Below are 15,099 nucleotides of genomic sequence, written 5' to 3'. Positions count from 1 at the left end.
CAATGTGACAATATTTTTTTCTTGCAAACTTTTTGGGCTATTTTGATTATGATTTAGTTGTCTCTGCGACCAGTGTTATTTAAGCTGCTGTTTACGCATCACCTTACTATAGTTCGATATAGTCCGCAAATTTCACCCTAATCGTCACTGTGTAAAAATCAAATACTCTCACTAGAACAGGTCTAAAACAGAAAATGAACATTGAGTTTATTTATTCATAGGTCAAACATAGTTTGTTTACAAAATTTGATGACCGCAAATTATCAAACAGATCAGGTTTCTTGCTAAACGAATAAGATGCAGACAAATTTTGAAATATTATTGTGCAATTCTTCAATCACGTCTCTATGGAAAAGTTAACATCAATAACCTTACATTTTGAGGACAAGACACTTTTGGAACTAAAATTTATTAGCAAAATTTTATTAAATCAACAGAAAGTTACTCATTAAATCATTCCATCATATTATAGTTACCAATCTGACGTATTAATTTTGAAAATGGTGATGGGACAGGTAGTGAAAAACTGTATACTTTTATCAAACTTTATTAAGAGTAGGTGAAGAAGTTATAAAAAAATCTACTACTAAAAATGTACAATGAACTTATGAAATAATATTTGCACGATCAATAAATTAAATGCTAACATCAGTACAAAATTATTCTAATCTTAAACCTAACTATACAATCTAGTTTACAATTCAAAAATATAATAAATAGACTTGTTTTTGTCCTCGGTACCTTCATACGTCTCAAAGAGTCACTAATTATTTGATATTTTGAGGGAATTATGAAAAAAAAATGAGCATTCCTGAAAAATGTTACTTTTTGTTTATGGAACGACACTTTAAAATGAAATTATTCAATTGTATCTTCAATATTCAACCCTGTAGAGATAATAACTACCCATAAAAAATTTCATATAAAAATCTTTTCTATCTACTAACCTATTTGTTGCCTTCTTACCAACAAAAAGCTTTCATGTGGTTATAATTTCCTCTAGTTCAATGGGCGTTGTTAATAATTTGAATTTATCAATTTTTCCTTAACAAAAGTATTTAACACGTTGAGCCCCGGTACGGTTCATAGCCCGCAACTGATCTCTCCCCACAGCCCAGAGCGGTGCTATTCCAACCTACTCCACGGCCCAAGGGACCGTATTTAAATGTTTTTCACATTGTCAAATAGAAAACCTCACCTTTCATATTTTTTTTTGTTTTCTGTAATTCAAATAATATTCGATTAAAATTCTCATTGATCTCATTGATATTGATATAATATTTTTCAAAACATATCGTACATTTTTGTACACTTCACATAAAGGTGTGAATTATCGTTCAAAGGATAAAAAGCAAACAAAATTTTGTCTTTCTATTTTGCAAGTCCCTCAAAAAAATATTGAAATAATTTATTTCGGATATGCACTTTACAAAAATAATATTTTCTGTGTGCAGTCCATAGCACCTCTCTGGGCCTTGGAGGAAGTTTTAGCGCTAAACTTTACCTGCCCAGAGGCAACCTATGAACCGCACACAAAGAACATCATTTTCTCTAAAGTGTGAAAACATGAACACCTTTTTTGGCCCATGGGAAAATTTATCAATATTGGTTGGGACTCAACGTGTTAATAATGCCTATAGTATTTACTGAGAGATCAAAATTGAACAAGAAGAAAATTTTGATTTATTGCCAAATATCATCCACAAAATCGTAGAAATTTGGATGTATTCGTAGAAAATGATGCTAGAATATTCTTTTTTCAAAATTGATTATAATCAAAAGTCATATGGAATAGAATCACTTTCGGAAACAAATTTTGACGAAAATGTAGAAGAATTTGATATTTTCCAAAATTTTAAGTGTTAGTAACTGTTTTAATGAAGTGAATATATAATTTCAAAAAGATGAGGCTTCATTGCCTCATGAAGTAGCAGAAAGGGATGATTTTAAGTATAGTAAATGGATAGGTGAACATCACAAAATTGAGTGGTCACCACATACTTGCGCTATGACTTCACATTCAAATTTTCACGAGTGAAGTCAGCCAATATGATCAGTGCTATATTTCTCCATTGCTCCATTTAAAACTACGCTGCTAATCATGTTTAGTGAGTTGAAAGGCCAAAGTATACGACGATATACTTCATGATGCAAGTGAAAAGAATAAATAAATTATTTCCTAATCCGGCGATTTTAAGAAAAAATCTTGGAGCAAGTCGGATTTTATATCTAAACACGCGATTTGTAGGGATATGTTTTTATTTTGACGTCATCTGTGTGAGCATCATGATACCTATTCAGTCATATCTATATGTTATTGATGTTTATATTTGTCTTAAAAAGTGATAAACTTTCCTCATTAGAATAATTTTTTTCATCCATTGATTACAACGAAACCTAAACTAAGTGCTCCAATTGTTTCAGCTCAAAACGTATCCTTTCTTTGAGTTCAATGATATTTTGTGGTCTATATTGGTACACTCTGCTTCTCAAGTATCCCTTCAAAAAGGAATCAAGAGGAGTGGAATTAGGTGACCTAGACGGCTATTCTATTCTTCCTTTACGATCTATCTACTAATTTGGAACAACGTTGTTCAAGTAATAGAAAGTGATAGAAAACATGATATGAAGGCGCATCATATCACTGCAGCCATAAGTTCTTTCTTCATAGAAAAAACCGGTTCAATTCGAGGATCAAGAAGTTTTGAGGAAATTGTAAGCATCGCGAACCTGTTAAGGTTTCTTCGAAAAAGTATGGCCATTATTTTAGCCTAATAATGATAAGTTTGACCACAAGAAACCAAGAAATATTGCAGCTAAAGAAAAGGATAAGTATTGAAGTTGCATGAATAAGTGCGGAAGTTATAGAGAAGGTTCGAGAAGGGATCACGACTTGTCTTTCGTATTGAACTACAGCTGAAGATTAATAATTTGAGCACTTGATTTAGGTTGTTTATTTTAAAAATTGAAGTTTATCAATTTTTTAGACAAATATAAACATCAATTACTCAGATATATTGATGTGGCTCAATAGGTATTGAAAAGAACTTTCAAATAATTTATCACAACACCCACTTAACGAATAGCCTGTTTAAAAAAAGGGGTCCAGGATTTTTCCTCAGTCACCGGCTTACGAAATAATGAATTTGTTCTTTTCATTAGCACCATACTGTGTATATGAATTATTTTTCGATAATTATAAAATTTAGGAATTGGGAAGTCTCTAGAAATAGAAATAGAAATTATAGAAGAGGTGTTAAGCCCATGGGGTGTGAAGTTTTCATTCCTTTGCTAGATTTTATTGATTTCCACTATGTTTCTTTGTCCTACTCTTTTGCAGTTTCAAAACAAATATTATTTGAACTCTCTCATAGTTCATTTCAAAATTTTATTATTCGCAATTTGTATGCACGAATGAATGTTGTTTCACGTGATTATCTTAATTTTAAAATACATTATGTATATTTCCTATTAATATTGAATGATATGTAGTCCGTAAATGTTCAATGTCGTTTTCTTTTCCTCTCTGATTCGCTTTCAAAATACTTATCTACTCCAAATAGTCTATTTAACTTGAAAATTCAACTGTGATTGCACAAGTTTGTCCTTTTCTTCTTCCCAAGCGGTATCTTACTTCAAATTACCAACGTAACTTTACAGTGAAGTTTTCCTGCGTATTTTTTCGTTATTCAAAATCAATACGTGCATGGAAAAGCAATTATTGCTATCCATATACAATTCCAAGTGAATTTATTGTTCATAATCCGTAGGCGTCAGAATGACTGAGTTGTATCCAATGATACAAGAGACTTTTAGAAGTCTACGATACCAGTTTTTTTTTATATAAGAAGACCGTTTTGAATACAAAGTCTAGAAGAAACAATATACATTAAAAACTCAAATACGTTTTGTTGAAGTTGAGTTCTCAGTTCTTTTAAGTGTTCATAAACAAAAACTGTATAAAAAATATAACTAACTTAACTAGGGACAAACAATCTGAGAGTATGAAATTGTTTACATATAAATTCATATATAAAAAAGTTAATTCTTCGAAAATTAACATAAACTGTTGAATACAAGCAACAAACACTCACGTTCAAAATTTAATTTTCCATTAAACGTGTGGAACGGTTGTACTACTTCAAGTGTCAGTAGTATTCTACCATTAGAGGAAAGTGACTAAATATGGAATAGTATCCCTAACATGGAATACCGCCATTTCTTGGAAATAAATACTACTAGTTGCTAAAGATAGTGATCTTTAGTTTCTTTCTTTCATTATACACGCGTACATGTTTTGACTTTACAATCGGGCGACGCTTGTGGCCGTGGTGAAAGTGTTTTGTTTTGACACTGTGAGAGAAGATTTTGGAGTACGTAAGAATTATTTTCCTACGACCACTCAGGCCAAATTTAAGAAGACTGAAGAAGTGGACAATATGATTTTTTTGGGTTATATTAGTGTTGACAATAAAAATTGAATGTTATTACTTCGAAATTTCTAAATATGGATTGTCCGTGGGTTCTAAATATGGACTATTCTATAAAATAGAGGATAAATTTCAAATTAAATTTTTGCTTTTAGAATGGAGTCTCCGAGTTCAAAAGGAAAACGGACACAGATCACATGACAAAAGCTATACGAATAGTTACAGAGAAAAAATGGATTTCGAGGCACCACTTTATTTCGATTGTGTTAGAAAAAACCAGCTATCTTCAGAAGACGCTACAGCCACTAAATTAGGGAGAAAATCTTCTATTAGAATATATTTTAAAGATGTAGAGCAAGTTTCATGGCTTGACGAAGAATGATGTTTGCAAAATGGCGTACCAAACGCAATGATTTGGAAAATCCTTTCGGCAACTCCGGAATGGATGGGAAAAGGTGTCTAAGGCTATCTTTGAAACGTAATTAGCAGAAACTTTCATTGAGAAGACTCACTGGCACATCTTATGCAAGAGCATTTGGTTTCTGTAAAGAAAAAATAGACGCTTTTCTGATCTTCTTGAATATGTTTACTCTAAGGACAACTATACTCCGAATAGCATATATAACGTTGATGAATCAGGACTGACAGTAGTTCAAAGCAAGATACTCCAAGGTACCGTTCAGAAAGGAAAACGATAAATAGCTTCACTTCAGCTCAAAGAGGCCCATTAATGACAATAGTTATTGCTATCAAAGTTACTGGCCATTCTATGCCTCCTTACATCATTTATCCCAGAAAAAATATTAGCGAACAGATAATGAGAGGCGCCGTAGGTGTTGTACATCGATCGGGGTGGATACAAATCTACATATCTAATAATAGTCCTATTGATTCAAATGATGAAGAAGAAATACACTTTGATAAAGAGAGTGAGCCTGATGTCGCCATTGGATAGAAAGCTCCTGACTCAGAAGATGCAGAGTGTATTTTCTGTAACAGCCTGTTTTATTAAGATATTCGTGGAGGGATATGGATCAAATGTCTCGAGGGCGGGTTTTGGGTTTATGGTGATTGCGCAGGTATAGAATTCTATATCTGGATATGTAACTTTTAGTACTTTTTAAAATTGACCATAATTACTGTAGCATCCCATAAAAGTTATGGTTTATTATGTATAGTTTCACAGTAGTCCATATTGGGGTACCTATTCCATGTTTGTATACCTTTATGTTGATTTTGTTTTTGTGAAAATTTTATATTTTAAATTAAAGTATAACAAGACTGTAAATAATTTTAGACTGATATATGGATAAAAAAAATTGTTTTACAATATCTATATCTTAACACATAAACAAAATGGTATTCTATATTTGGTCACTATCTTCTATATTGAAACCAAATTACAAATGTGTTTGTTTCTTGATTTTTTGGTGAAAGGTGCTCTAATATTCGCGGAAAATATTTCAACTGAGAGATAACCTCAATTTATAAATGGAAACAAGTCTATTATACACCGAGAAAATGATAAATGTATATGTACAATTCATGATGTAAAGAGTTAATGTTGCTGTTCCTATGTTCATGCTTTCGATTTATATAACCCGTCCATTAAAAATCATCTGTTTCACATTCCATTTAACCGAATGTATAATGCAAAATCGATAATTTATTGAATACAATTTACTTCGAAAATATGTTTTTTGATATTTATGAGTCTAAACCAGAATGATTACCAACAATTACGTAGAAATTTGTGTTTCGTTTTACAAGGAAAATAATATAGATTTTGCAGAAGGAACTAACTACATGACTATTTGGAGAGAAATCAACAGTTTTAGAGAAGTTGATAGAGTAAATGTATATATCTTTAGGTAACTGATTATCAGGGCTTCGAAAAGAATATAAACAACCGGAAACATAACAAAGAATAATGGAAAACATGATTATGTTCATCAATTATTTGACTAGTGAATTAAATTAACTGCCTTAATTTATCCTACATAAGGATAACCTGGAAAAGGAGCCGGGAAGTATCCGGGAAACGCAGCGGTGGGTACGGGAATTGACGCTGTTACATAAGAAGTCGTTACAGTTGGTATTACTGTTGTAGAATAGATGGTAGTGTGAGCTGTCTTAGCACCAAATGTTAATTTCAAAACTTTACTATTGGTTTGAGTAACCATAGTACTTTGCACGATAGGGGAGGAAGTTACGACCAGCTGAGGTTGCGGTTGCGGTAAGAAAGGATTGAGCTGAGGTATTTGAGGAAGCTGAGGTATTTGAGGTTGTAATTGAGGTATCTGTGGGAACGCTGGAGCAATAGTACTAGTACCGTACTCATAATCTGTTTTAGTGATAGTTCCTTTCAATCTAGAAATAGTACTTTGGATAGTGTTATGGCCTTGAGTAACAGGTAAAATGAAAGTTTCGTATAAGGTTTCCACTTTTAGCACTGGTTTTGATGTGGTTATTACTTGACCTGCACCTGCGGCTTGTGGATTCAGGAATTTGTACAAAGCTAATTGCTGTAGTTGATCCGGACTTACTGGCGTTTGTTGATTAGGTAATTCATTTATCGGAGGTTTTATAGGAGATTGCGCCTTTTTAGGTCTAACATGTGCTTCCAATATTCTAGATTTGTCAACATCGGACAAATCGAAGTTAGATCCTATATTTGCTAGATCTAAGTCTGCAGGCAATGATACTTTTCTGACTAACCCTTCATCTTGATCATTTTGATCACCAAATTCGAGTTCCAGGTGAAGCTCTGAACCTGCTTCATCAAGATGACTATTGAATTCGTTTAACACCTTGCTGGGAATGAAATGGTAAGCTTCCATTGGTGGTAAAGTTTTCGTGGCTGTAATCAATCTATAACAAAAATAAATTATATAAATACTCTGTCACTTTATAGGGTGCTTCAAAAAAGGTGATGCCTTCACTAGGATAGATAAGAAACTGAAAATTTTTGAGGTTTGCTCAGTGAAAAATTTACGTATTCAAAATAAAGGGCGTTTTACTGAGCAAACCCCAAATATTTCTCAGTTTTCTATCTATTCTAGAGACGGAATCACTTTTTTTAAACACCCTGTATAACAAATTATATATTATTTTGTGAGGTACTTGACACAAACAGATTTTCAAAAAGAAACCAAGCAAAAGGTACTTCTTGATTTTGGGTTTCAAGCAAAAAAAACCAAATTAGAATCATATATCTTCATTCAATTTCCAATCTTTTTTCAATTCGACAAAGAATTTATTCAAATTTCATGATCGAATGTGAATATGAAGATAGAGGGTATCAATTTATAATATCTGTAAGACAATTCAGTCTACGAATTTCTTACTAAAAATATGACTATACTAAAAAAACCAATACCAAAATAATATAGAGCCATTCAAAATGTAATCATAATAAAATTTAAGAGAACAACATTCTGTTTCATGAACTTTCTTACTCCGAGACTATCATTGCTTTCTGCTTTCTATTCCGGATTAGAGCGGAGGATGAGTTCCAGCAATTAAGTGCGCTTCCCAATTAACAACTAAAGCTCATCATTAAGACTTACCTCGTTACAAAATAGGTCTGCACTAGTGTCGAGCTACTGGTGTCATTCCCATGCCGAACAACCGGCAAAATGTGTGTTTTTAACATCGTCTGTGTCGTGCTGAAGGTTTCCGTAAGCGTTTCTAGAGGCGGGGTTTCCATATCGGATGCAAGATATAGAGGCGGTAATGTCGCTATGCTCGAATCCAAGAAATTGTTGTCTTTGGCGTAATTGCTCGATGTCGCTAGGATGTTTTCCGTTAGGGGTTCGGCTGCTTTTGGGGTTGGGTCGATTGAACGTTCGAAGCTCTTTTCGAATGTCGAGGTGACGGTTACGTATCTGGTATTTTTTACGTTACCCACCTAAAACAAAAGTTATATAATTAGTTGGAATCAATATTCCAAGCAGTGATATTTTGTTGTTTTTTTTTTTTTTAAATGACAATAATAGATGAATAATACTTGTTATTACTTCGTGAAATAAAAAACTTATATTTACCAATATTCGATAGAAAAAAAGCGATGAAGTTTAGTTTTTATTTCCCCTTTACCTCACGTTCAATGGAATTCAATCTATTTCTATGATTTATTCTACTTATATCTATCATCTCTTCAAGAATTTTGCTAATTGTCACCTTTCTCACAATTCCTTAAGAATTTTCCATAAAGTCTATGAAGACGATAAGTTGGTTATCAAAACGCGCTTCAGACAGTAATTGTGATGGAGGAGTGAAAGTGTAAACAGTGTGTTCAGTATTTCTCGTTTTTTTTTCATCTCATTCATTTATGTACGTTAAAATATATTCTATTATTCTCTCTTCGCACTGAGAAATTGACTGTTTGCTTCAGTATTTTCACCAAGTATTTTATTTTAATCTTTGTTGACATTTGCTTCATAGTCATCAATGAATTATTTTCTTCAACTTCTTTTCTAATTTTTTTCTATATACTTGCTCCGACATTTCGCATATATTACCATAACTTTCACTTCTTCTTATGTTTACTACTGGCTTTTTTCGTAAGTGACAGAATTCAGAATTTATTCTTCTTCTTGCGTTATCTTGGCGTTAGATTGGGATTCTTGGCAAATAATTTTATGTCCTCAAGCGTTTTTCCTCAGCTTCGTCCTATTATCCTTCTGTGATCAATAAAGTATTTTTCTAGTCTTCATGCTGATTCTACTGTTTTATACATTCATATTTAGATAGATAATCGTGATATGAATCACTGTTTACTTTGTGATAATAGTAACTCAATCAGAGTCTATATTCGAGGATAGTGTTATTCAGTTATGCTCTAATCCAGAGGTTTCAAATTCAATTTTGCAGAGTGTCATATATTAAATTTTGAATTCGTAGGTGGGTCAAATTGAAAATAAAAATGGACTGAATTATTATAATTATTATAACATTTCATTTTTTGAATTATTTAAGTTTATAATATGCGATTGTTAAAAAAGATGTTAGGTAATTATGTTGAAATCGAGGATCCAGATACCTGACTTCTCTTGTTTTTGACAAGCTCATTGATGTCAGGTATCATATTTTGAGAATTGATTGGATATGTTCATTCGTATGTCTTGTGCGATGTTTGTTCTTATTTATTTTCATGTATTTTGTGTATAAAATTAAATTTTTCTTTCAAAATACTGTCCCATTGAAGATCTATCAACTCCATTTGCAAATGAACTGGTGCCTGTGAAGCTTCAAAATTGAATGAATTGTTGAAAATTGGGATTTCCATTTCATTCATTTTGTGAAAGTCAAAACGATTGTTGAATGAATTACGTAAGTAAATTTTGCAGAAGAGAATATTCATCCAATTTTTTTTGGTTCACTGTGCCTAATGATTTTAAATCAGGAATCTAAGAGCTCTAAAGAACATTATTCTTCTTTCTGTGTCAAATTGCGATCGCGGGCCTTATTGATACGGCCAAGGGGCCGGAAGCTACCCACGGGCCGTATCTTTGACATGACTGTTCTAATCCCTTAAGTTACCTGTCATCTAAAGACCTACAGAATCACACTCCTATTGTTATTTCTTTCCGTATTTTTTCTAAGTCTACAGTATCGAAGCCTTCTCCTGAATATATGTATGCTAGACGTGATTCTACTCCTGCATTTTTCGTTTTATCTGATATATGGATATTTGCTTGTTTGTTTGTACGAGTTCAAACTGACTACTTTTCTAATTATTTTTTTCTTGTTCCTTAAATTTCGGTTAAGAATTTGAATGAGCTAATAGATTAATCTATAATTTGCTCCATTTTTTGTAAGGAGCATGGGATATTATCCCTACTGTTTTAAAATCTTTGTCCATGCTTTTTCGCATATTTCTCATAGCTTTTTTCCTCCTATCCCTACTTATTCCATCATTAACAATGATATTTGACTTTTCTTTACCATAATGTAATGAAAAATCCATAATTAACTATTTATAGAGCATTACTTTTGCAGAACATGTTTTTTATACATTGTTGTGAATGAAATATTGGATTATACCATAGATAAATCTACTGACTACTTTTCTTCGAATTGATATGCCTCGTTTTAGTGAAAATCCCATTTTCTTTCAATTCAAATACGAAACAGAAAAATATAATCTGACTTGAAATTGTGAATGCAAGCACATCCATTCAGTATTCACGTAGAATATGTTCATTACCATCGATTTTTCCGCCAATACCTCTTCATCTAAAATTCACTTTGAAGGGGAGTAACCTACTCATTCTATATACTTGAAATTAAGAATAAATAGAATTTCTCCTCAAAATTGATGACACGGTAATCCGATTTCCTCTCTTTAAAATGCTGGAGTGAATTTTTCACGGTAAAAAAGCGAGTCTTTTTTTTTCGGGAATTTATACGCTGTAGATAATAAGCGATTACTAAAAAATGATAAATTTTTAAGGAGAATGGAAATAAGCACTTTCAAAAAGTGTAGATTTTCAGGCTGGTAAGGAAGAGTGAATAATAAAGCAGGCTTGATGTATTTCAAAAGTGGTATAAAAGATTTTATGGAAAATGTTAATGGTTGATTATGAGTATTCTTAAACAAACGGTTCAGTCGGATTAATATTTGATGACATGAAATTTATTTCTTCAGTATTTATAGTGAGAATATTTTGAAAATCTGTATTTGACCGTTCAATAAACACTGCTCTTCAGTGGAACTTGAAATTAGAGTGAAATAGATTTTGGAAAACATTCGATCAAAGACATTTTCATATTCCGAATATTTATTATTTTTCAAACTAGAGAAACAAATTGTATATATTACGTTTTCGTGATATATATTTCATAAAAGTTATTTGTTTCCCGAAACAAAAACATTAATCTATATATCATGATCAAAATGTGAAAAAATAGGACAAACTATTTGTTATTGATAAATTATTCCGTATGATATTCACCTAACCGTTTCATAGAGGCATTTCAATAACCCTATGAAATCACTAAAAATCTCCCCAACAAGTTCATTCTAGCAGCAGTTGAAGCTCGTGCTCTCGGAAAATTTGACACGAGTAATCTGATGTGACTTTTCAATTCTGGATTGAACATTTTATTTGAAAAAAAAGGGCTACAGTTATCCCTATGATATCCTTTCAAATGTGAATTAGAGATAAAAATTTCTAGTACTGTACATTTTATTCCAGTCCGACAAAATATCATATAAAAATAGATATATAATTCTATAACGCTACAAAGTTATCAATCAAAATTAAATGTGATCAATCCTCATAGAAAAAAATATTTATAGTTCTCATTTGATAAACAGAAATATATATCAAGAAAATTTGACTGATTTTATGTTTCCAGGACATAATATTATCAGACTTCCCAAGAGAACTTTTTTGTACACAATGAGTATTTTCTATCTTGTATTGCTCATACTAAGGATAAATTGTTTGTTATTCTTGGTAATTGAGGAAACACACCACACATATTGGAAACAGCAGACCATTCCGTATTCATTAGTTTCTTCATATACATAAGCTCTTACTGAACTAGTTCCTCTTCCTGAAGCTTTTATAACTTCACGAACAAAAATCAAAAATATCTTAGACATCTTTTCTGATCAAACATGATCAGATACACGTTAATGTACAAGTGGTCATAATGAATTGTAGTAGTTAATACTGGTGATTTTCCGACATAGTTAGGCTCACTCAGTGTCTAGTTAAATGATAATATTTTCATTCTATTCTTTTTTCTGTATGGACTATGAACAATTACTTCTGAACTTATTGCCGTTCAATGCTCAAGTTTTTATTTTCATTGATCAGAACTTTTTCCAAGGCACACAATTTACTGTTCTCTCTGGTCATTCCATCATTAGCCAGCTCCATTTGAACAAAAAATAGTATTCTCGTAAAAATACCATAGTCACATTTCTAATTATCTACAATTACACACATTATCTTCAGTAGATGAGTCTTTTAAAACTTGAATTTGCAAATAATTCCATGACTCCTTCAGTTTGCAAATAATCATCATCTTTCCAGAAGCTAAAGAATTCGACACATTAAGTATATGATTTGTCTTCAATAGTTTCAAAATATGTTGAGCAATGGATATGGAACAATAGGTCTTTTTCGTAGTTCTCTTTATCTTCTTTAGATGAGTTTATTCCAGATAAAGCTAGGAGCATACCTAATTAACCTTTTAACACTTCAATGGCACCTGGTATACTTTTAAATGTTCAATTTATACGTGGACCAATTTCATCATATTCTAATAATTCAAACGAAACTTAACATTCATTACTCTTTTCTTAGTCTTGTCAAAACAAAAAATGTGTATTGCGTATCCAGTGGATCTCCCTTTTTTGAAGCCCTGTTGGTATTATTTAACTTTCTATTCGCTATTGTTTGTCTAATCATTGTGATTCAAATTTGGTGCTTTATTGCAAGTTATATCCTTTTTAAAATAGTGGAATCAGTTCTCAAAAACTCCATTTTTCTTTCTACGATTTTTCTCCAATAAAATTTTTCCTCATTCTGATGACCATGTTATCGTTCTCAGAGACTAATCGTTAACTTCACCTTGGGTGTTACTGTAGTGATAGCCTAAGCAGAGGGTTCAGTATTTTTTCAGTCTTCTTTTTAGGTAGAGGGGCTTCTTCTTGGCATTTCTTCTTTTTCTTTAGTTTTTCTCTTGGTTCTTTTCACTGATTTTTTATGTTATTCGTCCCTATTTGTATCAAAATAACAATACACCACGTGTTTGAAAAAAGTATACGAATTTGCTGCATTTGACATACTTGCATCCATTTGAGCTTTTGTCCCTTCAATTTGGATAATTTTGTATCTGTTAGAATTTCTTTATCAATATACCTACCCTATGACACCAAATAAACCATATCAAAAAATGGCTAGCTGGCGGATGAAAAAACGCCGAACTCTTATTTTTGTTGGAAAAAGTAACAACTGACTAAAATAACCAAAGAAGATACTAGGAGTATATTGTTACGAACTTGACTTCGCCCTACAGCCGGCCCTGCCTAGATGTATTGAAACTTTGAAATTCGACGAAGGCACGCGCAGCGCCTTTGACTTACTTTTCATACATCGCGGAATCCGTTTATTGTTTATTTTTTTATATCCGTTTTGATAGCGAGCGGTTTATTTACATTTCTTTTGAATAATTTCTAGGAAGGTCTATTTATTTATTTGTTTTGCTTCTTTATTTTCCCAGAATTCTCATGATATACGTTTGGATAAATAAGCGGGTTCATTTAGCGCAGTCGAGTTCAGTTTATAATAAATAGTCGTAGTGAGCAAACCGAAATAGAAAGGTATCAAAAAGTTTGAGTAAACTGTTTAAATTAGTCAAGTGATAGTGATAAATGAATTATATAAATGAGTTAAGTGTAATTTGAGGTATTTAAATAAATTGAGAACGTAAGAGACAGTGTTTATTAATTCACCCCACAAATAGAAATCGTATGAATAATTAAAAAATACATTACAATATTATTTTGCAAGTAATTAAACTGAAATAATTATTTACTTGCTCTATGAAGTGAATTAAATATTTGTAAAATGTGCCATATACTGTATATGATAATGAGAAACTAGCAATTTCTTTGTTATTCATAATGAAATAAAAAAATAGTTTACCTGGAAAGTATATGGTGTTTTGATAGTCGCTATTTCGTAGTAGATATCTCCAAAATCTGAAGGGGTGGAAATTTCGACTTTAATAGTTTCCACTGGAAAAGCCGGAGAAATGGCGTCAAGTTTATTCGCTGTAGCGCTTTCGTCATCAATTATTGAAGCAATTGATTCAGATTCTTCGAGGCTATCTACATCGTCGGATCGGGCTTGGGGAGTGACAACATCGTTGATTTGAGAGCGGGAAACTTCCTGTCCTGATGACGGCGGGATAGGAGAAGATATCCCGGGAGTTTCGTTATTGTTTGCCGTTTCGTCGGTGTTTTGTTTTCGGATAGTTACCCGGGGCTTCGAAGTGGTTTTGTACTGCCATCTGCCTGGTGATCTGTAATATAGATAGAGGGTAAGAATATGAAATGAGTTTCGGTTTCCTCAAGGCAGAATTACGAGACAAATCAGATAAAATAGATCGTTGGTCGAAAATGAAACGTAGCAAATTTGCTTTTTATTAAGAGGTGGAGAAAATATGAGTATAGAATAGAAAGAAAAAAGATTCTGTTATTGCCAATTTTTCAATTACGTTCTCAAATAATACATGCCATCTGTATAAGTCGATCAGAAATCATTTCAAATAACTTTGATAGATTATCATCCTTGTCGAAGGATACCTTGTATATATGATCCGTTTTATAGGATTTATTAATTTACAAAAACAACCGTCCAAATTGCGTGATTCTTCATTTAAAAGTTCCAAAGCTACAGAAGATTGAAATTATCAAAGACATGTTTCTTTCAAAAAAAGAGTAAGTCTCTGTTTTATCTATTGTGTTTAAGTGTTTTCAATTTGACGTCATGTTCCATGAGGCACTCTAAGACATGCGATTAAATATGGCGCTTGTAGACAAACCGTTGTAGGTTATTTCTGAAAATTGTGGAAGATTTTTTATTTATTTATGAGATATGATAATCGGAATGTTAGTCTTCTTCCCTAACCTAACCTAAACAAA

General features: G+C 32.1%; 1 protein-coding gene across 2 annotated transcripts in view; it reads right to left on the bottom strand.

Moving 5' to 3' along the window:
- Nucleotides 1–531: 531 nt before the first annotated feature.
- The window catches only part of LOC130895396 (uncharacterized), a 279,662-nt gene continuing 265,094 nt past the window's right edge, over nt 532–15,099 (bottom strand). For both annotated transcript variants that reach the window (XM_057802646.1, XM_057802647.1), the window contains 3 exons: nt 14,099–14,477; nt 8,000–8,340; nt 532–7,301 (listed from right to left, as the gene is read on the bottom strand). In XM_057802646.1, the coding sequence (XP_057658629.1) occupies nt 6,422–7,301; nt 8,000–8,340; nt 14,099–14,477 (1,600 nt within the window). In that variant the 3' untranslated portion in view covers nt 532–6,421. The remainder of the gene's footprint in view (nt 7,302–7,999; nt 8,341–14,098; nt 14,478–15,099) is intronic.

The sequence above is a fragment of the Diorhabda carinulata genome, chromosome 6 (genome assembly GCF_026250575.1).
Source record: "Diorhabda carinulata isolate Delta chromosome 6, icDioCari1.1, whole genome shotgun sequence".
NCBI lineage: Eukaryota > Metazoa > Arthropoda > Insecta > Coleoptera > Chrysomelidae > Diorhabda > Diorhabda carinulata.
Note: the sequence above shows the minus strand (reverse complement) of the source record. Positions and strands in the feature narration are given on the sequence as shown.